The sequence below is a fragment of the Cheilinus undulatus genome, linkage group 7, assembly GCF_018320785.1.
Source record: "Cheilinus undulatus linkage group 7, ASM1832078v1, whole genome shotgun sequence".
Taxonomy (NCBI): domain Eukaryota; kingdom Metazoa; phylum Chordata; class Actinopteri; order Labriformes; family Labridae; genus Cheilinus; species Cheilinus undulatus.
Window position 1 is genome coordinate 47,160,055 of NC_054871.1, and position 25,053 is coordinate 47,185,107.

Below are 25,053 nucleotides of genomic sequence, written 5' to 3' on the forward strand. Positions count from 1 at the left end.
GACAACTTTTACACTTGACCTTTCCATTATAGCCACGGTCTCGGTGGACCTCTCTGCTTCCGCAAACAATTCTCTTGAACTTGGCCTTAGCAGGGTAACTGTATCAGAGAGAGTTATACCCCACATGCAGCTGATCCAAACTGTCAACACTCAAATATCAATACCATCCAAATTAAAGGCCGGTCCTGGTATTTTTAAACATAGGTCATACTCCGACCAGGGCTGATCCTAACCGTGATTATTTGGAGTGATATGGAGATCATGACTACTAAAACATGATAACTCTCTGATTTAACATCTGCAGGTGAGTGTGAAACTCAAATTATTATTTCCTATTTATGAGTAACCTGATATGACCGATAGCCTGCTTCATACATCCATTTAGGGCTGAGCAATATATCAGGCATACTCGATATATCGTAGCTTTTGCCACGTGCATTGTCTAAAGTTTCACTCCTCCTGTTGTCTTTGAACGCCTCTCTCTTGAGTCTCTTAGTCTTTAAATTAAAGGCCCTTTAGTTTAAGTCATATTATAGTCATATCTGCCCTTCATAGTTTTGGTCAAGTTTTTGTTGATGAAAACTCAAAAACATTTTAGTCTGAATTTAGTCCAAAAAAAGGACTCTCATTTTAGTCTTTATTTTTAGTCCAAGCATTTATTTTCTTGCCTGAATCTGGTACCAAACCATGGAGTGTGTTCTAGGGATGGAAAATTAATTGAAAATTAGATTAAATTGCAACATGGCCTGATGCAATTTCCAAATCACAAAAGGTGCAATATTTCTTTGACCTGAAATTTGTGTCAAAATACCAGTTTGAAACTTTTTTGCAGCAGCAGCAGCAGCAGAGATGTTATGCATGACGTATCATGCTGTCATTTAGGTGCCTTTTTTTAGAAAAGTCTACAAAAATTCCTAACCTATTCATTTTTTGTACATTTTTCTTATTAAATACAAGAATGACAAAAACCCTTCAATGCAACAATTCATATCCAATTTGCAATACAAGTCAAAATCATCAAAATTAAACACTTTAAAAAAAAAGGTTCAGCCCTTGTTTATTTTAGAAAGTTAAGGAAGAATCGCATATCAAATCGCAATTGCAGTGTTGGGGAAAAAAATTGCAATTAGATTGTTTACCAAAATCGTATAGCCTAGTGTGTTCTATAGACCCTGCCAAACCTGGGGTCCCTGCTTTCTACAGCTGAGAGGAACCAGCTACAGATGCATTTTTTTACCATTTATTTTCGGGCTTTTTATGCCTTTATTGACAGAGGAGGACAGTGGACAGAATCAGAAACAGGGATGAGAGAGCTGGGGAGAGACGTGGAAGAAAGTACAGGCCGGATTCAAACCCGGGCCAACTGTATACATGGGGCACGCTTTAAACCACTACGCCACCTGTGCCCCAGGATTCTGACAGATTTGACGGTCAGACAAAAACTAAATTACATTTTAGTCATCAAAGATCTATTTTTGACTATTCTTAATCTATTTTTTTCGGCTAACAATTTCAGTCATATTTTTAGTTGATGAAACTAAAACTGCAGCAGAGCGCTCACACCCCATTCGTCACAGTTTTTGTATCAGGTGAGAGAAGGATGGCAGAGTGAGGGAAGTAAACAGACCGCTAAGGCAGGTTATCAGCGAGTTAGCAGTGTTCAGAGATGAATGAGAAGCAGCCCTGGATCTGTCATCTAAGTGGTTAAGATACTGTATCAGAAATTAAGTACTGAGTAAAACTCTTCATCGAGTAAGATTTAATGACAGACAACACATTTCAAATGAATTATCCTGTCGTCAAAAAATAAGGATGCTTGATATTTGAATTTTTGCCAAATGCCCAACCTTAGGATGTAAAGGAGCAGCGGCTCCACTCTTATTTCCCCCCAGATGCCTGAACCCCTCTCCCTAACTCTAAGGTTGAGCCCAGCCCAGAGAAAACAAAATTCGTGTCAAAATACGTGTTTTAAACTTTTTTTTTTTTTTTGCAGCAGAGATGTTGTGCATGACATATCATGCAAGCATTCAGGTGCCTTTTTTTTTAGAATAGTCTACAAAAATCCTACCTTTTTCATTTTTGTACTTTTTTCTTATTAAATATAAAAATGACAAAAACCCTTCAATGCAATAATTTATATCCAATTTGCAATACGAGTCAAAATCATTACAATTAGACACTTTTAAAGAATTGCTCAACCCTTGTTTAGGAACAAAAGAAAGTTAAGGAATAATTGCATACCAAATCGAAATTGCATTATTGGAAAAAATCGCAATTAGATTATTTTCCAAAATCATTCAGCCCTAGCAGAGACTCACTCCCACCCAGAGGGAGCAATCCACCGTGTTCCAGATTCATTCTAGCTGACATTGATTTCGGAACCGATATTTATATGTTTTACATTTAAATATTGAACACAATTTAAGGTTTGAGGGTAAACAAAGAAACAAACTTTAGTCATTAAAACACTTAAAGTTTGAAGAATGAGGATGAAAAAAGAAAAGGACCTCAACTGATGTAGATTTGTTGGTCCAGCCTAAATCTTCACTCATTTATTAGTAAATATGGACAAAACTTGATATATGCTGATATTCACAGCCAAAATATTGGCTGTAAATATCAGCAGAAGTTTTTATTCACTATATTGTCAAAGTATTCACTCACCCAAATAATTATATTATTATAAATATAAAAAAGGTCGTTCCAATCAATTCCATGGCCACAGGTGTATAAAATCAAGCACCTAGGCATGCAGACTGTTTCTACAAACATTTGTGAAAGAATGGCTCGCTCTCAGGAGCTCAGTGAATTCCAGCATGGTGCTGTGATAGGATGCCACCTGTGCAACAAGTCCAGTGGTGAAATTTCCTCGCTCCTAAATATTCCACAGTCAACTGTCAGTGGTATTATGAAAGAGCTTATAGGGAGCTTCATGGAATGAGTTTCCATGGCAGAGCATCCAAGCCATACATCACCAAGTGCAATGCAAAACGTCGGATGCAGTGGTGTAAAGCACGCCGCCACTGGACTCTAGAGCAGTGGAGACGTGTTCTCTGGAGTGAAGAATCGCGCTTCTCCATCTGGCAATCTGATGGACAAGTCTGGGTTTGGCGGTTGCCAGGAGAACGCTGATAAGGAGAGGAGAACATCTGACTACATTGTGCCACGTGTAAAGTTTGGTGGAGGGGGGATTATGGTGTGGGCTTGTTTTTCAGGAGCTGGGCTTGGCCCCTTAGTTCCAGTGAAAGAAATCTGAATGCTTCAGCATACCAAGAGATTTTGGACAATTCCATGCTCCCAACTTTGTGGGAACAGTTTGGGGATGGCCCCTTCCTGTTCCAACATGACTGTGCACCAGTGCACAAAGCAAGGTCCATAAAGACATGGATGAGAGAGTTTGGTGTGGATGAACTTGACTGGCCTGCACAGTCAAAAATTCCCATAAACACACTTCTAAACCTTGTGGAAAGCCTTCCCAGAAGAGCTGGAGCTGTTATAGCTGCAAAGGGTGGACCGACGTCATATTAAACCCTGTGGATTAAGAATGGGATGTCACTTAAGTTAATATGCGAGTCAAAGCAGGTGAGTGAATAGTTTTGACAATATAGTGTATCTGCTGATATCGATATCAGGGAAAAATGACTATGCATCCCTAGTCAATAAGCATATCACTGTTAGTATAACCTCTAATCTTTATCACATCTGCAGAGTTTTGGTACCAAAAATGTCCCTTGTGTTTGTGTAACACAGTGTGCAGAAGATTTTCTGCAGTTTTGGTGAATAAAAAAACTAATCTACCCAGCAACCGGTGCCTGTGCATAGATTTTTGCTGTTGTTGAATCCTGACAAATATTAATATCGTTTGACTTTTAACAACTGAAGTAAAATCATTTTTGAACTGTTTCTCTGTGTGTTGCAAGAAAACAGCAAGGGTTCCTCCAGGGGAGAGACCTTTGAGTTAAGGTTTAATCCTCCTTTTTAAACCAGAAAAAGACCCCACGGCCCCATTAAAAGAGTAACCTGAAAGAACAAGTAAATCGAATAATAACTAAAACTGACTGAGGCACGCAGAAGCAAACTAGCAAGTCCAATGATCTGTGAGGTAAAATTTTTGCTCTGGCCAATGGAGTCAAATAGAAGTAATAAAACAGCTGGTTCTGGTTAAATAACTGTTGCATCCTTTAGAAGATTGTGAAACTGTGTAGATGATTTCCTTACTGTTGCTGGACACTTAAAGAACAGTGCATTTATAATTCGAGCCTATTGTTGGCAAAAACAAGCACGTCCAATCGCAGGCTTTGATCTTTAAAAGATTACACTGCAGCCATTAGAGTCTGTTTCACAGCTGTCAGCTGAGCCAATCTGGTGGAGCAATTTATCAAACTTTTGAACCATTTGGTCATTCTGACCCCTCGATATTTAGACAACAGGGCCTGTGTTTAAAGAAACAATGGAATCACTGGTTAAAAACCAGCATCCACAGTGAGTTTAAGCTGCATAAGTGAGGAACAATTCATCCGGGAGACAAACAATCTCTTACTACAGGCTGATTTTATGTACGAGATCGTAACCACGACAATGGTGACAACAAACAAATCGTGTGGACGTAAATAGGTTCAATGATTCCAGAGTTGTACCAGATGTCCATCTGAGGGCAGTTGCTGTGTCGTGAGATCAGTTCATGTTGCACGGTGCAGCTCTTTGAAACGTCTAAATATGGCTGTGTATAATTATTATAACAAACGACACCCGGACAATAAACATCCTCTGTCCAGAGCCAGGAGGAGACGTCAGAACAAGCTGCTTCAAATGTTTTTCTATCTCTCTATTTACTGAAAGGAAAACTCTGAATGTGATGTGTTTGGTTTTTATAAACTGTTGTCTCGCAGTGAAATCCAAACGAACACAAAGGAACTGCGGCCCTCCTCGCGTTTATGTTTGAAAGTGATTTGAAATTCAAAGTCTGACAATTCACGCTGAAGTTTTCTGGCATGGCTGTTTGTATTATGACACAAATATTTCAAAATGATGTTAAAATTCTTGATGTTGAACACAAATGTCGCGCAGAGCTCACACATCTGCATCATTCATCATCCACAGTCACAAAGTTTGATGTTTTACTCCAAATGTCCAGAAAGTAAGAAGATGCTGAGTTATGGCTGGTTGGATATCATCCTCTGGATAAAACCTGACTGTGGTCTGTGGATTGCTCTTAGCTATCAGATCAGTTTGAGTCAGGGCTGGGAAATTTATGCAAATTACATTAAATTGCAATATGGCCTGCTGCAATTTACAAATTGCAACTTTAATACATAAATGTTTCACAGCAGCAGAGGTTTTATGCACATTATTCAAGCATTCAAGTGTCAGTATTTTTCAGAATGGTTTACAAAATTCCTCTTTTCTTTTTTTATGCATGTTTTTCTGAATCATAGCAAGCGACATAAAAATGATAATCCCCTTGAGCAAAGCAATTGATAACAAATTTGCAATATAAGCAAAAGTAATTGTATTTAGATATTTTTTATTGTTCTGCCGTAGTTAGTTCTGTCTCATACTGATGAAGCTTAGTGTTAGTTCATGGAAGTCACACCCCAGCCATGAGCTCAGACCTCAGCTGAAACCCAGCTGATACCAACTGTTGCCTCTCAGCTTCCACAGCCAATCACAGCTCTTTTCTCTCAACACAGCGGTGTATTTAAATATGACGTACTGCTCACTAATCCCTGCTTGCATTCATGCGGATGCACCACGCTGCTACTGCTGGCAAAACTTCCCCTCCCCCACCCCAGCCGCCTCTTTTATGGCTTAAAGCTTATTGAACCCTCATGTTGTAGCATGTTGCACATGAATTAACTGCTTCTGAAATATTATCATTGTTTTCAATACTCACTGTCATAAATGTATCCATCCACATGGGGGTTTCTAGCGATGCACTTCCTGGGAAGTTGAAGCATGCTGCTTGACTAACCCAGGGGGCTTCTTTGAGCAGATTCTTCTCTGCCAAGTAAGACTATATATCCATTTTGCAAAAAACAAATAGTTAAATGTATGATGAGAGTGTTCCTGGCTGAATCTAGGTTATAATATAGAATTATGTATTGTTTGAATTTGTTGAAAAAAAAGATGAAGAATGTAGTAAAAAACAGATATTAAATTGTAATTGCAATATTGGGGGAATTAGACTACTTTTGCAAATCATTCAGCCCTAGTTAAGGTAGGCAAGGCGTTTGGGATCACAAACAATCAACCCTAACCCCAGTCCTCCACAACCGCTCGTTCACCACTGCACTCCACGGTAGAGGTGGCATGACTTATCAACTCCCGTGTGATAAAAGTCAACACAACTTCAACTAGTCATGGATTAAATCATGAATGAATCTACAGCAGGAGAACTCAATAGTTTAACATATATATAATATATAGTAAATCATAATCCATATACTCCTAACAACAGGCAGTTTATGGACATTTTGGTGTGAATGCAAACAACAAAAGTTAATGTGGTATATATCATAGAAAAGACAAAAAAAACAAACCCTAATGGACTGTCACTAGATTTCTACAGTGGCAATTTATCTGCCTTACCTGCCATCTTCTTGTTGTTTTTTGTGTCATTTTATGTTAATTTAGCCTTTATTTAACCAAATTTGACCTAAGGCCACCTACAAAATGCCCTCTTGCCCTCTAAAAACCCAAGTATTGCTCAGATCACACAGACAACACAGATGTTTACAGTTTGAGACTAGGTCAGTCTTGTGTATTAAAATTGATGGGATGCTCCCTGGTAACCTCCTTGTATTTGAACTTGTTTTGGCCATGAGTTTTGTTTTTATCAGTATTTTAGACCAAGAAGACTAAAAAAACACTTAAAGCAGATTAAAAACTCAAAGACCTGCAAATTGTATTAACAAAACAAAATAATGGTGTCATCTGCTTAAAATAATATGAGGCTTTTTGACAAGTTATCACACAGATTGTTGACAGAGAATAAAATCAAACTGAATCTTGAGGCACGCCTTTTTGACCTCCAGAAAAGAAGAGACGGATCCATTTATCTGAACACACTGCCAGTCAAATAAATTAGTTGGCAAACCATGGTGCTGCTGGGGTTGACATGCCAATGTGATGTAGCACATTTATTAGTAAACTGTAGTCTACAGCGTCACAAACCTTAGATAAATCAATAAAAAGTGCTACACATTAGGCATTGTAAATTCCTAATCTTGTGATGAGTGACTAGTCGACTTTCAGCAAAAAGAGTCATCACACAGCAGTAAAGTCGACTGGTTGACTAGTCTGTGCAGCCCCTACCATGCGGTGGGTGTCTGTGCTGGAGTGGTCATGGATAAAGATTTACATGGAGTTTGGTAGAGCTCTGTCTCTTCTCCTTGCACACCTGAGTATACAACTGCACAGCACTGAGACCTCTTGTCTTTTACCCACTACAACTGAGGATTAACAGACTAAACCACAGCTAAAATGCTTGCCTTTTCTGGACTGATTCATGTTTTGTCACGGTACTAAATAAATTTACTGCTAATAAATCTCTACCCAGATTGTCCCACCACAGAATTCCACTTTAAAAGGCCTTTTTTCCTTCCTCTCCTACCATGTCTGCATTTATGGCACAGGTGGCAGACAACAATCAGTAATTCAATGTTCATAATGTTATAACACAGCAAGGTGTTGACTTCTCCATAGGGGTGTCAAACTCAATCACAGCAGGGGCCGGATTCTGGATTCAGGACTAATCTGAGGGCCTAACATAAACTGTCAATCTTGTTTCAGCAGTAATAAAATATGGGAAAAAAAACTTAGCACTGATGATAAACAATTTTGACATTCAAAAAGTTAAAAAGTTAAGTTTAAAGGCTCACAATATGAGAAAAGTACATTTATTAGTTGAAAAAGTTCAAAACATGAAATTGAAAAAATTAAGTTTTTTAATAGCAAATATATCAGAGAGTCTAAATCGTTGGGGAAAAAGGTGAAAATATGAAATAAAATTGTAATCATGAGATTAAAAGTCTAAATATGATTCAAAATTTTCAATTGTGAGTGGAAAAGGTCAAACTATGGGATTATGAAGTCAAAGTTTGGAGTTGAAAATATGAGGTAAAATACAAAATAATTGGTTAAAAAGGTCAAAATATCACTTAAAAATTAAAATTATGAATCTTAACGCTCAAAATATTATATGAGAAGTCCAAATGATGAGTTGAAATTCTCAAAGTATGAAATTAAAAGTCAAAATCATAAGTTTGAGTCCTAATTGTGGGAAGTAAAATTGAAAATGTGAAAAACACAAATTAATTTCTTTTCCCACATTCATGACTTCCTATCTAAATATTTTTACTCCTTAAATTTTCAGATTTTGTGACTTAACAAGGATATCTTAAATCATCAAGGATAAGTTCACATTTTTATAATTGAGGAAATCTGCAGACCTCATAGTGATGGGTCAGTTATAACAGAAACATGAGATCACCCAGCGGGCCGGATTTAACTGTACCACGGGCCAGGTTTGGCCCCTGGACCTTGAGTTTGACACCTGTGATACAGACTCTGTTAAACAGCGCACTTCATTAGGAAAAAATGGTACTCTGAGGGCTGACAGTGTTGCTGCATCCCTCATATATACGATGTTTAACATAGTGCAGTGATACAGAACGGTTGTGGCTCTTTTAAGGCTTACTTGGAAAACATATCCTCCTTAAAAACCTTTATTAACCAGAACACTGTCATCAGTAAAGCTGCAGTGCAAGTCACATCAATAAAATCTTTTTCCCACACACAGAAGCAGGCTTTAATGGCCAAAATTAAATGAAAACTTTTACTTTTATTCCCTATATTATTACCGTCTCGACCACGCATAAGAGAAAGAGAGCTGGTGATATGTCTCCTCAGTAAGTTCATTCACTGAGGAATGCTTACTTGTTTACTTTAGTCACTTCCTGCCGATGCTCTCCCAGACTTTTTATGACGATTACTGTGATATGCATCACAATCAACGAGCCTAACACACACGGATCACATGTTGAGACAATATCTCATGAAACTTGTCCAAACATGGGTGTTTTATTTGATCTTTAATGTGCTACTAATAAAAAAGACCCAAAAGGGGTGAAAGGCCAATATGAGGCCCCTCCCCCTTTAGCTGAAAGCATTCATAATGAGTGGGAAAAAAGAAAGCATCTCTTTTAAGTTACTGAACTAGAGTAAATGTCCAAATGTGAGATATAAATAACCAAAAAGACAACCATAATTCATCAGCTCTTTGAAAAGCATCTCAGAGCTCAAACTAATATTTAACAAGTCTTTAGGCCAGGTGGAACTTCTAAAAATAAAAATAATATATGCTAATTATCAGTGTCATATCCTTTCTTCTGACAATATACAGACATTTTATGTAGCATATCACATCCCATTTCACCACATAATAAACCTCCAATTTGTTATTGTAATAGTTGAATGATTCCAAGGTTTTGGGCTCCAAGGTAAACAGTTCTATGGTAATACCATGACCCACCAATTAAAGACATTGCTAAAACACACTGGGGTTGTGGGTAGTGTACTCCTTATTCACAAGATTATAAATGAATCACGTTTCTCTTAAAAAGGGGGTATATATAAGATCATATACCTTTGTTTCAGACTCAGGAAACTCATCATGAATCCTTGGATGGTAATCATATGATGGCTAATAAACCAATCCCCTATGGAGAAAATGGAAAGGGTTTTATTTCTTGAACCCCACTGTTAAGCTCTATTAAGAAGGTTCTTCTAGAAAAAAAAGCTTTCTCTAGTAAGCTAATATTTTAAGTGATAGGCATGACACATCACTTTTTAAATGCTCTCTGTGAGGTTTAAAACCACAAAACAGCATCACAGACACGACGTCATGGAGCCATGCCTGCTGGAATCATGTTGTAAGGGTTAAAATGCCGCAGCAATTTGCTGTAACACATCTCATGGGCTCACGCTGATCACTGTGCCCAAACATGACATGTCCTATGATGTCAGTATAACAGCCAGGCTCTGCGTTCTGTCACATTTCCCCTGGCACAAATAATCCTCATGAAGCCGCTCCGGTTATTCGCCACATCGTGGCACGCATGGTGGGAAAATCTCGTCTCACTGCGCTGTGATGTGGACGAGCACACATTAACGCCATGACAGGGCCAAAAAGAATCATTTAAAAAAATGACAGAAACATCCATCATGACTCCCGACTTCACCAACGTCTTCGACGGCCGCATCCAACTTTTTGACAGCTCTCATTTCGTGGTGATCTCATGCAGGCCGCTCAAAGAGAAGACGCCTGCCTCTGTGGCTGCATACTTCATGTGTTTGAGCCCGACAAGATGTTCTCACTAAATAAAATCAAACTGAAATACAAGCCGAGAACACAGAGCATGTCCCACCAGCCCCTCCACCCTCAAGTCACAGTCGTCAAAATACCAGAATTCTAAACCCTGGTATCAAGTTCATGTCGCCAAAATCTTTGAGACTAGAACACAGGCAATAAAGGCTGCAATGCATTCCTATTGGGTAAACTTTGCTGATCAAAGCCGACCCTCTTGGTAAATATCAGTAAGTAATAAATAAGGTAAATATTAATCATTTATATATGAAGCATTTAGTGCAACATTGGGTTTGTCACTAGCTATACGGCTCTTTCACATATCCCCTCTTTCTAAAATTTGTGTTTTAATAGTTAATGATGTCAAATCATCTCCATATCTAAATTAATCACCACCTCAATTTAAAGTTTTCTCTCTAAATTATTTTTACTAGGGCTGAAATGATTCCTCAGAAAATTCAAGTGACTCGACTCTAAAAATTCCTCGAGGCAAATTAGCTGCCTCGAGGCTTCGCTTAAATCAGTCATGTATCCATATAGACATCACCCTGTGTCGCACGGCGTGCCGTGTTTCACACGGACGGTTGTCTGTTTATTATTCACCGTTATTATAACGTACCATGCAGTAAACATGCGCTGCGATGTGCTGCATGAAAATCATGAGGGAAGAGAAAGAAGATGACGCATTCATGTTGACAGACACTCGTCCTGCTGTGTGGTTATGCATCCACTGGCTGTGGAATAATGGCAAATACAGCACTATGCCAACAGTGTAGTGATGTTTCATCGTGAAAATTGTTAAATAAAGAATAACAGTTTTCCACAGAGATTGAAGAGCCTTTAACGGGTGAAAGTACGCAGATTTCTGAGACTACGAGCAGCCTGCACCCCGCGGCCATACCAGACAGCGGTCAGTTTATGTCTGCAGACTTCAGGGGATTTCATAAACTTCACTGATTGAGCCAAAAGGTTTACAGAAGAAAGACAAGCTTCATGATTCAAGCCTCATTCAGGTGCTCTCTCTCTCTCTCTCTTCTGTGTGCATACGTCATACGTTTAATTATGACTGATTTAAAATTCAGCGCCCACACATCTTTGTTACCGTGTATTTTTTTTTCAGTCCTTTGGCACCCCAAAGCATTTAATAATTCTATATTTTGATGATTAGATGCTAGTCAAATAGAAACATTATTGCTACTAACAGTGACTGAGACAGAGAGAGCAAACAGGTCAGAGTTCATCATCATACAGTCAGATGGATTCAAGGATGCAGCTTTACCTTAAAACCTGTTCCCAGGTCCAGATAAATGTGTTACAAAGTCACAGTGGATCAAACAAAAATGTGGTTGACAAAATTACAAGTGAACACATTTTGAGAAAAAGATCAAATTTCTGGAATGTAAAAATCAGGCTTTAAGACATCATCAGACTATTGTGTGGATAATGGAGATTTGTTTCTTGCTAGAGTGTGAAATATTACACCCATGCTTGAAGTAGAGGATGTTGAAATGGTTAAGTGTCTCTTTGCCTTAATGATAATGAAAATTAAAAAAAAAAAAAACACAATACAAGAAAGTATTAGCAGCCAAAATTTCCTGGGGGAGGATCCCTAAACCTCAATCATGGTATAATCTCATGGAATTATTTAACTTCATTTCCTTTTAACTTTGCTGAATGTAAATTGCCATCAGATCTATCTTAGATATTATGTTTAGATAACCTTTAAATACCATTTTTTTACATACAAGTAGTCCATTTAAGGGACTCACCCCATTTTTTCATTTGTCTTGTACTATATCTTTAAAAAAACAACAACAGAAGAATCGATAGAGTACTCGATTACAAAGAGATTCTATTACTGCAGCCCTAATTCTTTGTTCAGATTTTGACTAACTCTCCTGAAAGTTTGGCGGTAAGGTGATACGAGGAGGAAATCTCTGAGGAATCCTGACAAAGTCCTCAGTGTTTAGCAGGTAAATAATCAATGCTGACTTTTTCCTGTGAAGCAGGAAGACAAACAAGATCAAGCTTTCCTGTCGACGCTGAAGAGAAGCCGTCAATTTAAAGGTCTTTACCTCAGCTGGTCGCCGTCTTTAAGAGGCTGTGGAAAGACAAACCAGCCATCTTTAAAGTTTTACTTACATCAACAGTGGCGTTTTATGATTCAGCCTACAAATTCCACATTTATCGCACCACCTACACATGAGCTATGTGCACCCACCAAATCACTGCTCACTGTTTGAGAACAAGTTGTCAGGATTGTCGCCCAGGGAGCTTATTTTTTCCCCTCGCACACAAAAACACAACAAACAAAAAAAGCCCAGCCTATAGAATGAGGGGACAGATTTACAGCCAGTCAGGGTCAGAGGTCGTCCGGCTGGATGCTTTCTTGGAGTGGTCTTTTCTTTCTTTACTCCTTTCTTTCTTTGAGGTGTCTCCTCGGCTCCCACCCCTCCCCCAGCATTCCTCTCTTTTGTTTATTCTATATAAATACAATCAGAGCGGCCCACACTGGTATACATGCTCTGTGTCTTCACACAGACACACATGTACACAAACACACAAACACACACCCATATACAAAGGGAGCTGTTGACAGAGTGTGGTGGGCTTGTAAAGGGACCACCGTCCCACCACAACGCAAACATGCACCCACATAGACACTGACACATTTTAACACTACAATCCTGTCAGCAACTGACGGACTACATTTGATTTATAATATCAACAGAGGTAGGGATTCCACTCATGTAAACCTGAACATGGCAGGATTTAAATATAAAATCATTATAGAAATAACTGATTCACTCATTAAGAGAGCCATATTAAATGCTAATGTAGCATTGAAACAGTTAGAAGTATCAGAATAAGCTTTATCGGCCAGGTATGCTTACGCTACAAGGAATGTGACTCTGGTTAGCTTTGCTCTCAATGTACAGGAATCAAAAACTAAAATAATCTGGAAAAAGTATTAAAATTAGGATTCAGATATGCATGAATGAATATGAATGTAGTATTATCTGTAGCATGTACAAGCCTGTGAGCATTGATAATATGGTTGCAAGATGGGCAATGGGTGCAAGGATGCTGACTAGACATGATGAGAGTATACAGTTTAAATATGGAAGGATGTGGGCAGATTTACAGGAGGGAGATAAGATCATTTAGGATAGTTGATCAGTGCAATGAAGAGGTGAGACATTTTACCACAGAGAGCACTCTGACAGCATTTGGGTTACAGTGAATAGATAAATTAACTGCAGCATTTGTGTATGGTTAATAGATAAAGTTAAGTTATTGGAACAGTTAAGTAGATTCATTAGTGTAAATATGCATAAGAATTAAGGCATTCTACCACAGGGAGCCTACTTACAGTATTTGAGTTACAGTACATGGATTAATTGCTTGCAGCATTTGAGAATGGTTAACAGACTAAGTAAAGTTAGTTATCTGACAGTTAAGTAGATTCATTAGTGCAAATATGCATAAGAATATGGGCATTTTACCACAGTGAGCCTTCTTGCAGCAATTGAGTTAAAGTGGGTAGATAAAAACTTGCATTACTCACAAGAACAGGACAGAGATAACCTGGCACGCCAGATGGATGTGTTTCCATGTGTTTTACAGTGTTTGGGAAAGGGTAGAGCCTTTGAAAACCAACTCGGAGTGTGATTGGATGAACGTTCTGTCATATCTTTACAGGCCAATCAGAGGAACAAAACACATGGAGATTAGACTGTCGCTGAATCCGGTCGGGAGAAGGGCAGAAACATTGTTTCCGCAAAGAAAACAACTCAATGCTGTTCTTTGTTCTTCTTTTAACGAAGAAATGTCAAAGTCTGATAAAACTGACGATATAGCTAACCTGACTCGCCAGATGGATTTGTTTCACACATCCATCTGGGAAAGCTTCAACAGGAAGTGTCTGAGGAAAGGCAGAGGCTTTGAAATAAACTCTGAGTGTGACTGGATGAATGTTCTGTCACATCTCTACGGGCCAGTCAGAGCAACAAAACACGTGACGTAGCCACTATCGCGTTGTGCGTGCGCAGCTACAGAGAAGTAACGCAAAACATGGCGACTGTAGACATGTAAGTACTCAACTTTTGTCGTTTTTGAAAAGAAAACAACTCACTGCTGTTCTTTGTTCTTCTTTTAATCAAGAAATATCGTCAAGTTCTGATAAAACTGGTACTTTAGCAGCATCCATGCTAATCTCTTCCGCCATTACTGCACCAGCTCTTGCTGCTGCTTGTTTACGTCACGACTCTGCTGCACCTGAAAGTACTGCCCCTCATCGCTGATTGGTCCTGTCACTTTCTAACCGGGCCCAAACGGTTCAGATGGGAGCTTTACAAGATGGATTCGCCAGTGAAAAACAAGGAAACGGGCGTATCCATCAGCTTTGCAAGGTTACAATAAAGCAGCACCCACGCTAATCTCTTCCGTCATAAGCACTGGCTGCTTGTTGCTGCTTGCTTACGTCAGGACTCCGCCAAGCGGGAGTACTGCCTCTTACTCCTGATTGGTCCTGTCACTTTCTTACAGGGGCCAATCTTTCAGATGGAAGCTTTGCTAGATGGATTCCCCAGTAAGAAACATGGAAACAGGCGTATCCATCTGCTTTGCAAGGTTAGGACAGAACAGGACTGGACAAAAGAACACCGTGAATGACTAGTGTTTATTGAACGACATGTTTTCCACAATCCAGTCATTCCTGTTTTTCTTTCTTTCTTTCTAAAGGGAGTTTTGGCTCTGCAAAAGCAGTTTTATTTGTTAGCCACAAAGCGGCAATAAAGGCTGCAATGCAATCCTATGGGGCAAATTTTCTTAATCAATGTTGATCAACCTGAAGTACTTCACTGACATGTCCAAGTAGTTACTTCAAGAATTGATATAAACTTAGCACAAAAAGTAAGGAAATTTGTTTGATGGGTCATTTCTTTGTCGTAAAAATGCTTCATAGGAATAAGTCTTATACTGCTGGAAAGCCTGTTTATTTCCCTTTTAATGGTGCCACATTTGTAATGAGCATGCATTTGTGGGATGAGCAGCAGAGCTGAGTGTGTGGGTTGCACCCATCTTGACCCCATGAAAACTGCTTCCTCACCCTGTCAGCGCTTAGGAACCATAGGCTGTCTTCTACAGATTTGCAGACAATGTTTGTGGGATGATATGGCCAACAGTTCTCCACTTTCTTGATGAACAGACTGCTCACAGCCAGTGTCTGGTCTCATAGGGCGAGGAGGCCTGCCATTGTCCATCATTAACAGTCTTGGAAAGGGTTCATTTTATTGCTTTTTTTGCATCAGTCAACCATGAAATATAACCACTAGTGTGCCAAAATTTGTACTCACAGCCAGATAAGAGACAGAATTAAAGCTTTCTTTTTCTCTCTTTGCAGAACCAAACAATTTGTGACAATTTTTTGGAGTGATTGCAAATAAAACACGTCAAACTCAGAATGCAAGGTCTGAGTGCCCGCCTTATTTTTCAGATTATGGACCAAGAAAATACATCTGAAAAAAAAAAAAAAAAAAAATGGTTCCCTTCGCTTTATTCAGATTTTTTCAGCAAGCTTCTTAATGCATATTCTGGATGAAGTTGGGGTGCATACCATGTGAACTTAGCATAAAAATATTCTAGAAAATTCCCCACTAGGGAGCAGACAGGGACGCTGACTGTCACTACCTCCATGCATGCTGATAAATTAAGTTTTGTTGGCCAGTATGCTTTTCTTTGCTCTTGTTGATATGGTGTCAAACTGCATCTAGCTTTGCTATAAAAGTGACTTTTTATCACAGCATCAGACTGTTTTTTTCAGTCATGTCTTGTGTCCAAAGACCCCTCTCCACCCTTTCAACACAGGAAAGTCTCCAGCTGTGAGGTGCATGTGTGAAAAGTTTTTTAGAATAGCAATCAAGAACTTTTAGGGGATAGATTTCGATCAGGTACGTGTGGCAGCAGGGATAACAATACAGCCTTAGTCTCCTTTGCCATTGCAGGCTGATGTAATCTTCCTGATCAACACAAAACTTCTCATAAAGACATTTAGAGCCCATCAACATTGAAAAATACAGCCAAGGTATGAAAATACCAGAAGTCCAATTTAATGCTGTTCCAGCAGAACAGCCTGAAGATAGAAAACAATTGAAGTGTTGATTCAATCGCTAAAAAAGAAAGACAATAAGAAGACCACATGAGAGAGGAGTTCAGAGGGAGTGAGGAAAAGAGAGACACAGCCAAGAGATGGCAGAGTAGAAGAGAAAATGAAAGAGTGAGTGAGAGATGGAGTATTGAGGCCAAGAAGTGTTTGTGTGTCTGTGTGAGTTTGTGCCAGGGCTCTGCACCAGTCTGTTGGTAAGGAAACACACTGGAATGTGTAGCTTTCCAGTTTAAGGCAGTTTAATGAACATCCAGGGCTCTATCTGTGAGTTTGTGCAAAGACTGCAGGAGAGAGGAAGGGCTGCATCAGGTTGGGGTGTCATAATGATAAAATTTGACGTTCATTTAGAAAGTACACGGTGTTAAGGAGGTGAGAGTGGAGCAGCAGCTTCATCATTGATATGCTCATCATTCATAAAGCTCTGGTTCTGGATTTCAGCCTCTCAGATTCACACGGGTGGGACCAGGACGCAGGTATGACGTGTCTTTGCAGCTGGAGTTACCTCTGCTAGCTACACTGTGTCCTAACCCAGGCTTGCTCAGTGCAGGACTTAGCTCAGTGGCCATAAAGCACCAGTATTACAGTACAGCTAAAGGAATATGAAGGCATCACCAAGATTTCAGTTGGCATGGTAGTGAAAGGTTTAGGAACCAGTCTAGTATTATGACTATACCTTAAACCAGTGGTTCTCAACCTGGGGGTCGGGACCCCCTTGGGGGTCGCAAGACACTTAGAGGGGGTCGCCAGATGCCTTGAAAAATTATGGATATTTTTTAAACTCCTTTTCTCCCAGCCAATTTTGCTACTAATATTTGCCACTTCTGCAAAATTTTAATCAATTTTTCCTCTTTTATGACCATTTTTGCCACTTTACACCTATTTTGCTAAGCTTTAGCCCATTTTAATCACTTTTCCCCACCAATTTTTGCCAATTTTAACACATTTTTGCCACACTAGACCCATTTTTACCAATTTGAAACCCTTTCAACCACTTTTTCTGCCTGTTTTTGCCACTTCTAAACCAATTCTTGCCTCTCTCCACCTATTGTTGCCTCTGATGACCGATTATTGCCATTATTAACCCCTTTCTTATCACTTTATTGCTCATATTTTCCCATTTTAACCACATTTCACTTTTTCTTATACCCATTGTTACCAGTTTAACCAATTTCTGTCAGTTCTTGCTTATTTTTCTACCTCAGTTAACCAATTTTTCCCAGTTTAAACTACTTTTTCCCACTTTAAATCCCATTCCAACAAATGTTTGACACTTTTTTGCCCCTTTTGTCCCATTTTGCCATTTTTTTGCTAAATTTTTGCCACTTCTAACTCATTTCTGCTTTTAAACTCCCATATCACCCCTTTTTATGACAATTTAACCCAATTTAATTCTGTTTTTAAGAAAAGCCATTTACATTTTTAAGATGGCAATATACTATGGCACAAATGACTAAAAAAACATTTGGGTGTCCTTGTCTCCACATGACTATTCTTGAATGTGCATGGCTGTGTTCAACCACCTTCAGGTATAGTGGGGGTCCTCGGTCTCTGGCACCTTTATTGTAGGGGGTTGTGGGCTGAAAAGGTTGAGAACCACTGCCTTAAACAACCATCTTCAAAAATATCAAAATATCCCTTTAAAAAAGTCCCTCTTTCAGCAAGACTTCCAGTTTGAACTGAGTTCGACTGGTTTCGATGTTAAATTGAGATTCTTTAGGGTTATTTTGGATGATAAATGTGTCCATGATACTCCACATCTTTCACTTAAGCAGCTGACATTAACGGCAGCTGACAGAGGGTCGATTTCACAAACCTTTTCACAGTGGAGGGGGGACTGACCTGTGTGGCTGCGGATGTGGACCCTCAGCGTGCCGTTGCTGGCAAACTTCTGTCCGCAGTACGGGCAGATCTTCTCCTTCTCCCCTGTGTGAGTCTGAGGATAAAACATAGACATGTGGTTAAAGTTAGGAGCAACATTTGTAACATTCATCCTCCACATCCTTCCTACATTACAAAGTAAAATGTGATCTGCCGTGATAGCTGGAAATCCATGTCAGAGCTTTGTACTCATCACGCTGAACCTTCAAACATAATCTAATTTTTGTGTTTCTGTAAAAGTGACCCAACAATCTAGACTTAAACAAAGCCTTAAGAGCTTATTTTTAAATGCACTGTCTAAGTGGAGGAAGAATGCACGGGTAACTAAGTAGTAAACTCGAAAATGGAGATGCACATGTTTGCATGACAGTGGATCTACTGAGCTGAAGCCCTGAAGGCAGGATCAAAGAACACAGACGATGCAGATTTGCAAGGGTCCAAAGCCCGGGGGACCAAAGGCCAGGGTGCACGTATGCATTCATCCCCTCCTCCTCTTCCTCTTTTCCTCCCAGCTCTCCACAGTGCTAAGCTCTGCAGACTCATAAGGTCTGCACATGCATCACTGAAGAAGAGCATGTGGAAAGAGCGTGTTACCTTTCCTCCACACCCCCCTCCTCTCTCTCACTCTCTCCTTGTTGAAAAGTTTCCCTTGAATTCCTCCCCCCTGGCCGCTTGTACAGAATAATCGTGAGTATGAAAAGCTCAAACTCAGAGCGACAGTTTCAACAGCAGGACAACAATACAGGAACACCTCCTCTCCGGGCCCCCATCCTTTCCTCCATCGCCCCACTGTGTCCCTCTGACACCTCGGGTGTTTCGTTACAAAGGCTCTTTCCACTCTCATTCTCTCACATGGTGGCAAACACATGCACTCACAAGCTCGCTCACGTAGAACCATGCACAAACATTTACTAACATATGGAGCTGTGCTGCATTATTTAGTTTGTTGCTGAGAAAACATCCCAGGAATCCTACCTTCACACATTCACATGGGAACATCACCTATTAAATCATAAAAGTGGAATTTATTGGGAGTTGTGGTTAATTCCTCACAGTTTTTATGTATAAATGATGTCTTGTCTCTATGATAACCTGTAATTTTCATGCAGGAGTAAATTCTTCCAGTCAGGCTCTAAAAAAAGGCGATATGATCTTGTACTACATATACAGTACATGCACATACATGCTGAGTCACACGCCCTCTCATAGAACAAATCCAGCCTCACTGAGGAGAAAACATCGACTGTAACACAAGGATAAACCAGCAGATATGTACCACATTATATTTACTACTACAGTATTACACTAAACCCCAGGGAAATAAACAAAGACTCTAAATCAAGTAAATCATACTGGTATTTTTTTAAGATGTCCGCATGTTCCATCTAACCAATAATCCCCACAGGATCTATGCATGCAGTTTTCTTTCAGCATTGTACAGTCGTCAAATAATTACACCCTGTCTAGTCAATGTTCGTGTTTCTAGAGCTCACAGTTAAACTATGGCACATGGCAGAAGAGCCAATCCACACAGTAGGGGTGGGTAAAAATATCGATTAATCGATGCATCGCAATATTTCCTCCCCCAATTCAATATCGATTCAGCAAATCCTCTGAATTGATTCACCTCCTGGCCAGAGGGGGTCACTGTGCATGTGATTCACGTTGTATGGTTGGAGGCCGCACTCAACCAAACAACAACCAACCATAGCCATGTTATGTGAGGTTTATCACAATTTCCAAGAGGACAGAAATATTATTTAAGTTTACATGCACTTTACTTTTTGAAGGTTTATACAGAACTGTCATGATTTTTACTTTTGTACTCCATATGCACAAATAAGTTATTATTTGTGTATTTCTACTTCTTACTGAATCGACATTGAAGCATTTAAATCAATATCGAATCGATATCGAATAGCAACCTAAAGAATCGAAATCGAATTGAATCGTGAGGTTCTTAACAATACCCAGCCATACCACACAGAGACAAGAAGTCAGACCTGGGAAAACACGGACAATTTTGGTCGATGTCAGAATAAATCACCATGTACAAGAACAATTACAATCTATCCTATCACTGTTCTATCATGAGATTTTGTCTAGAGATTTGAATCTTTAACTTTCTCAAGATTCAGTTTGATTCAGATTCTGGGGGCACGGTTCAATTCAGAATCGATTTTTGAGTCAAACCAATTCCTGATTCACAACACATTCACCACAAGAGTAACATTTACTCAAAATCAGGGCTGAACGATTTTGAAAAATTATCTAATTGCAATTTTTTTCTACAATATTGCGATGAAATGCGATTATTCCTTAACTCTCTTTTATTCCTAAACAAGGGCTGAAAAATTCTTTGAAAAAATCTGAATCTGATGATTTGGAGTTTTGTCATTCTCATATTTAATAAGAAAAAGTTTTAAAAAAAATGAAGGTAGGATATGATTTATGCACTATTCTAAAAAATGGCACTTGAATGATTGCATGATAAGTCATGCATAGCATCTCTGCCGCTGCAAAAAATTTTAAAACTGCAATTTAGACCCAAATTTCAGGTTAAAGAAATACTGTACCTTCTACGATTGGAAAATTGCAGCAGGCCATATTGCAATTTAATCTAATTTTTAATTTATTTCCCAGCCCTACTCAAAATGTAAATTTTTTAGCATATTTGTTTGTGTTAATATAATAGCATAAGAAAACAGTTACTTATGCTTAAATCACTGAATATTTTTAAATGATTAGAATGCATGGGCTGAAGCAGGAAACGTATTTATCAGAAAAGAGAGTAGGTGTTATGTAACTGTGTATATTGGTGACCTTTAAGCTGAAAGTGTCAACAGTTGTTGTCCACCTTAAATCTAGCCCCCATGATACTTTGCATGAAATATGGGCGTGGCTTCCGGTACTTTCTGTCTTAACGGGATATTGCATAAAAACAGGATGCCAATCCTGATTATTTAGGCGATTGGGAGATTTAGGCCTTGTCCACATGGAGACGAAAACGTCATATTTCCGTTTCTTCTTGAAAAAGTTTTCCCTAAATACGAGATCGTTTTAGGAAATGTCCTATCAGCATTTGCATACCAACAGATGATCGGGATTTGTTAAAGGAGTTGGAACATGACCTTCAGATAAATGTGGAGCCCGGCTTTGACATTTCTCTGTTAATTTGTGGGGTTGCTGAAATTCTTATTTCACCAACTATTCCCTCCTAAAATGTGGGAATTAATATTACTATTATATAGTGTTAATTATACATTGTTACTAGCTACAGCTTTATTAAAAATACGGATTATATATATGTTAAAAGAATGGAGGTTGGGGTACTGGTATAGAGGCTGTTATCCTCAGTGCATGCAGCCACGGTCCAGGTCTGCCTATGGCTCCTTTCCTGTGTGCCATTCCCTGCTCTCTCTCTCTTCCTGCTTTTCCAACTCTATCTACTGTTCTCAAAGACAAACAGCTCATAAATACATATTTGAAAAAAAAGAATAATGGTTGTTATCTCAAACTACTAACATTAGAATATTTTATCTCATTCTGAATCTTACATGACTTCTCTTGCTCCCTTTACTCTCAGATTTTCATCAAACAGAGCTACTGTTGGATCCTGATCCAAGGCAAACATGGCAGTGAGACATTTCTGAGATTATTTCAGGGCCAAGGTTTGCTCAGACAAACAGTTGCAGATTATCAAAGTGTACATTAAATAAGATGTCAACATCAGTATGCCTAGGAGCAAGGTTACTCTGCACATGTAAACACAGCCTGCAAGATGTCGTCTCCTCAGCAACCTGGCTTTGATCAAGGCCAGATCTCCCAGCAGCCTCTGCTCCCTGCGAGCAAAAAGACAGTTCAACATGCCCGAGTCTCCAGCCCTACTGTTCAGAGACAACCTCTGAGACGTTTTCTTTTTCTGTGTGCCAAAAAGCTGTTTGGTTTCAATCTGGATCCATAACCACACCGGACGTTGTCAGATTCAGAGCTCATAATCTGCAGCGAGATCTGTTTGGAGCTTTGAAACCCTGCAGAGCTAATGGCCTAACTGCCATTTCTAATCAACGCAGGAATTGATTTCCAAGCCTTCACGGGTAGCAACGGTCAGGACGGCGTTCTGTGCCAGGTTTGACGGTGAAGATATTAACACAGCTAGCTACTCCTGGTTCGTGAGACGAGCTGGAGGTCTGGAGAGGAATGATGGAAACCTTAGTGGCTTCTACTACTCTGACCAAGGATTAAGAAAAGGGCTTTAGGAATCAAGAGAAGATGTGTTTGTTTTTAATCATGCTTGTGTGAAAGCATAAATCTCTGTCTGTAGATGGTGTCATGGATAACTCACAGCACACAAGCACTTTTGGTTTTGCACGTCATACGGCCACTTAGAAGCTGTTTGACTGAACCACTTGTGGTTTTACAAGATTTTGGTTTTCTTTTCAATCAAAGAAGAAAAAGGATTGATAGTATAAATAAGAACTCAGACTGAGAACTCAGTATCACTAAAACTTAACGAGACCAACTCTATTTCCTGCTTGTCATTTCCAATTCCACCTCCCACTATAACCAGTGCAGGGCCTGAATTTTGCTTTAGGATCGCATGCAAAATATATAATTTCTGCAACTCTTGCTCTCATAATGCAGGAAAATCCTGCATAAAAATCTAACTGTACAACAATTTTTTCAGCGCTCCCGTATGTCATATCGTAGCATTTGCATGGCTGAGGAAATGATAATCAAGTTTACTCTGATTTGAACTTTTGCAGAAATATAATGCAAACAATGCTGATCAGGGGCAAAGCTATGATATGTGTTCACTTTTTCCAGTTTTAGAGGTAGTTTTTACACAGCTGACTGCGTTTGATGATGTCCATAACTACAGTCGCTAGAAAAAGTGTGTGAACCCTTTGAGATTTCTTGGATTTCTGCATAAAATGGTCATCAAATGTGTTCCGATCTTCATCTAAGTCACGACAATAGACAAACACAGTCTGCTTAAACTAATACCGTGCAAAAAATGATATGTTTTCATGTTTTTATTGATCAAACCATTTAAACACTCACAGTGCAGGGTGGAAAAAGTATGTGAACCCCTAGGCTAATGACTTCTCCAAGAGCTAATTGGAGCCAGGAGTCAGCCAACCTGGAGTCCAATCAATGTGATGAGATTAGATGTGTTGGTTAAAGCTGCCCTGCCCTATAAAAAACACACACCACTGTTGAATTTGCTGCTCTCAAGAAGCATTGCCTGATGTTAACCATGCCTGGCACAAAAGAGCTCTCAGAAGACCTACGATCAAGAATTGTTGACTTGCATGAAGTTGGAAAGGGTTACAAAAGTATCTCTCAAAGCCTTGATGTTCATGTGTCCACGGTAAGACAGACTGTCTACAAATGGAGAAGGTTCAGCACTGTTGCTACTCTCCCTAGGCGTGGTCGTCCTGTAAAGATGACTGCAAGAGCACAGCGCAGAATGCTCAGTGAGGTGAAGAAGACTCCTAGAGTGTCAGCTAAAGACTTACAGAAATCTCTGGCACATGCTAACATTTGTGCTGACAAATCTACAATATGTAAAACATTAAACAAGAATGGAGTTCATGGTAGGACACCACAGAGGAAGCCACTGCTGTCCAAAAAACACATTGCCGCACATTTGAAGTTTACAAAAGAGCACCTGGATGTTCCACAGCACTAGTGGCAAAATATTCTGTCCATAGATGAAACCAAAATTGAGTTGTTTGGAAGGAACACACAACGCTATGTGTGGAGAAAAAAAAACAACAGCACACCAACATCAAAACCTCATCCCAACTGTGAAATATGGTGGAGGGGCCATCATGGTTTGGGGCTGCTTTGCTGCCTCAGGGCCTGGATGGATTGCTGTCATTGATGGAAAAAATGAATTCCCAATTTTATCAATACATTTTACAGGAAAACTTAAGACCATCTGTCCGCCAACTGAAGCTCAACAGAGGATGGCTGATGCAACAGGACAACAACCCAAAGCATAGAAGTAAATCAACAACAGAACGGCTTCAACAGAAGAAAATACACCTTCTGGAGTGGTCCAGTCAGAGTCCTGACCTCAACTCGATTGAGATGCTGTGGCCTGACCTCAAGAGAGCGATGCACACCAGACATCCGAATAATATTGCTGAACTGAAACAGTTTTGAAAAGAAGAATGGTCCAAAATTCCTCCTGACCATTGTGCAGGTCTGATCTGCAACTACAGGAAACATTTGGTTGAGGTTATTGTTGCCAAAGGAGGGTCAACCAGTCATTAGCCTAGAGGTTCACATACTTTTTCCACCCTGCACTGTGAATGTTTACATGTTTTGTTCAATAAAAACATGAAAACATATCATTTTTTGTGCAGTATTAGTTTAAGCAGACTGTGTTTGTCTATTGTTGTGAATTAGATGAAGATCGGAACACATTTGATGACCAATTTATACAGAAATCCAAGAAATTTCAAAGGGTTCACATACTTTTTCTAGCGACTGTAAGTAAGAAGCAACATTTTTCCACTTTAAGGCTGTAAGGATTCATTTTCAGGGTGGTTCCTGGTTCATGCAGAAAAGAGAAGTCAGACTGGAGCCGTGCCTCTTACCTTTAATTAAAAATGTTGAAGAAGATAGTGGC

At 39.4% G+C, this 25,053-nt stretch overlaps 1 protein-coding gene across 2 annotated transcripts in view; it reads right to left on the minus strand.

Annotated features, from left to right (window-relative positions):
• Nucleotides 1-25,053, minus strand: part of prdm5 (PR domain containing 5) — an 82,945-nt gene that overhangs the window by 27,530 nt on the left and 30,362 nt on the right. For both annotated transcript variants that reach the window (XM_041790772.1, XM_041790771.1), the window contains exon 13: nucleotides 18,372-18,465. In XM_041790772.1, the coding sequence (XP_041646706.1) occupies nucleotides 18,372-18,465 (94 nt within the window). The remainder of the gene's footprint in view (nucleotides 1-18,371; nucleotides 18,466-25,053) is intronic.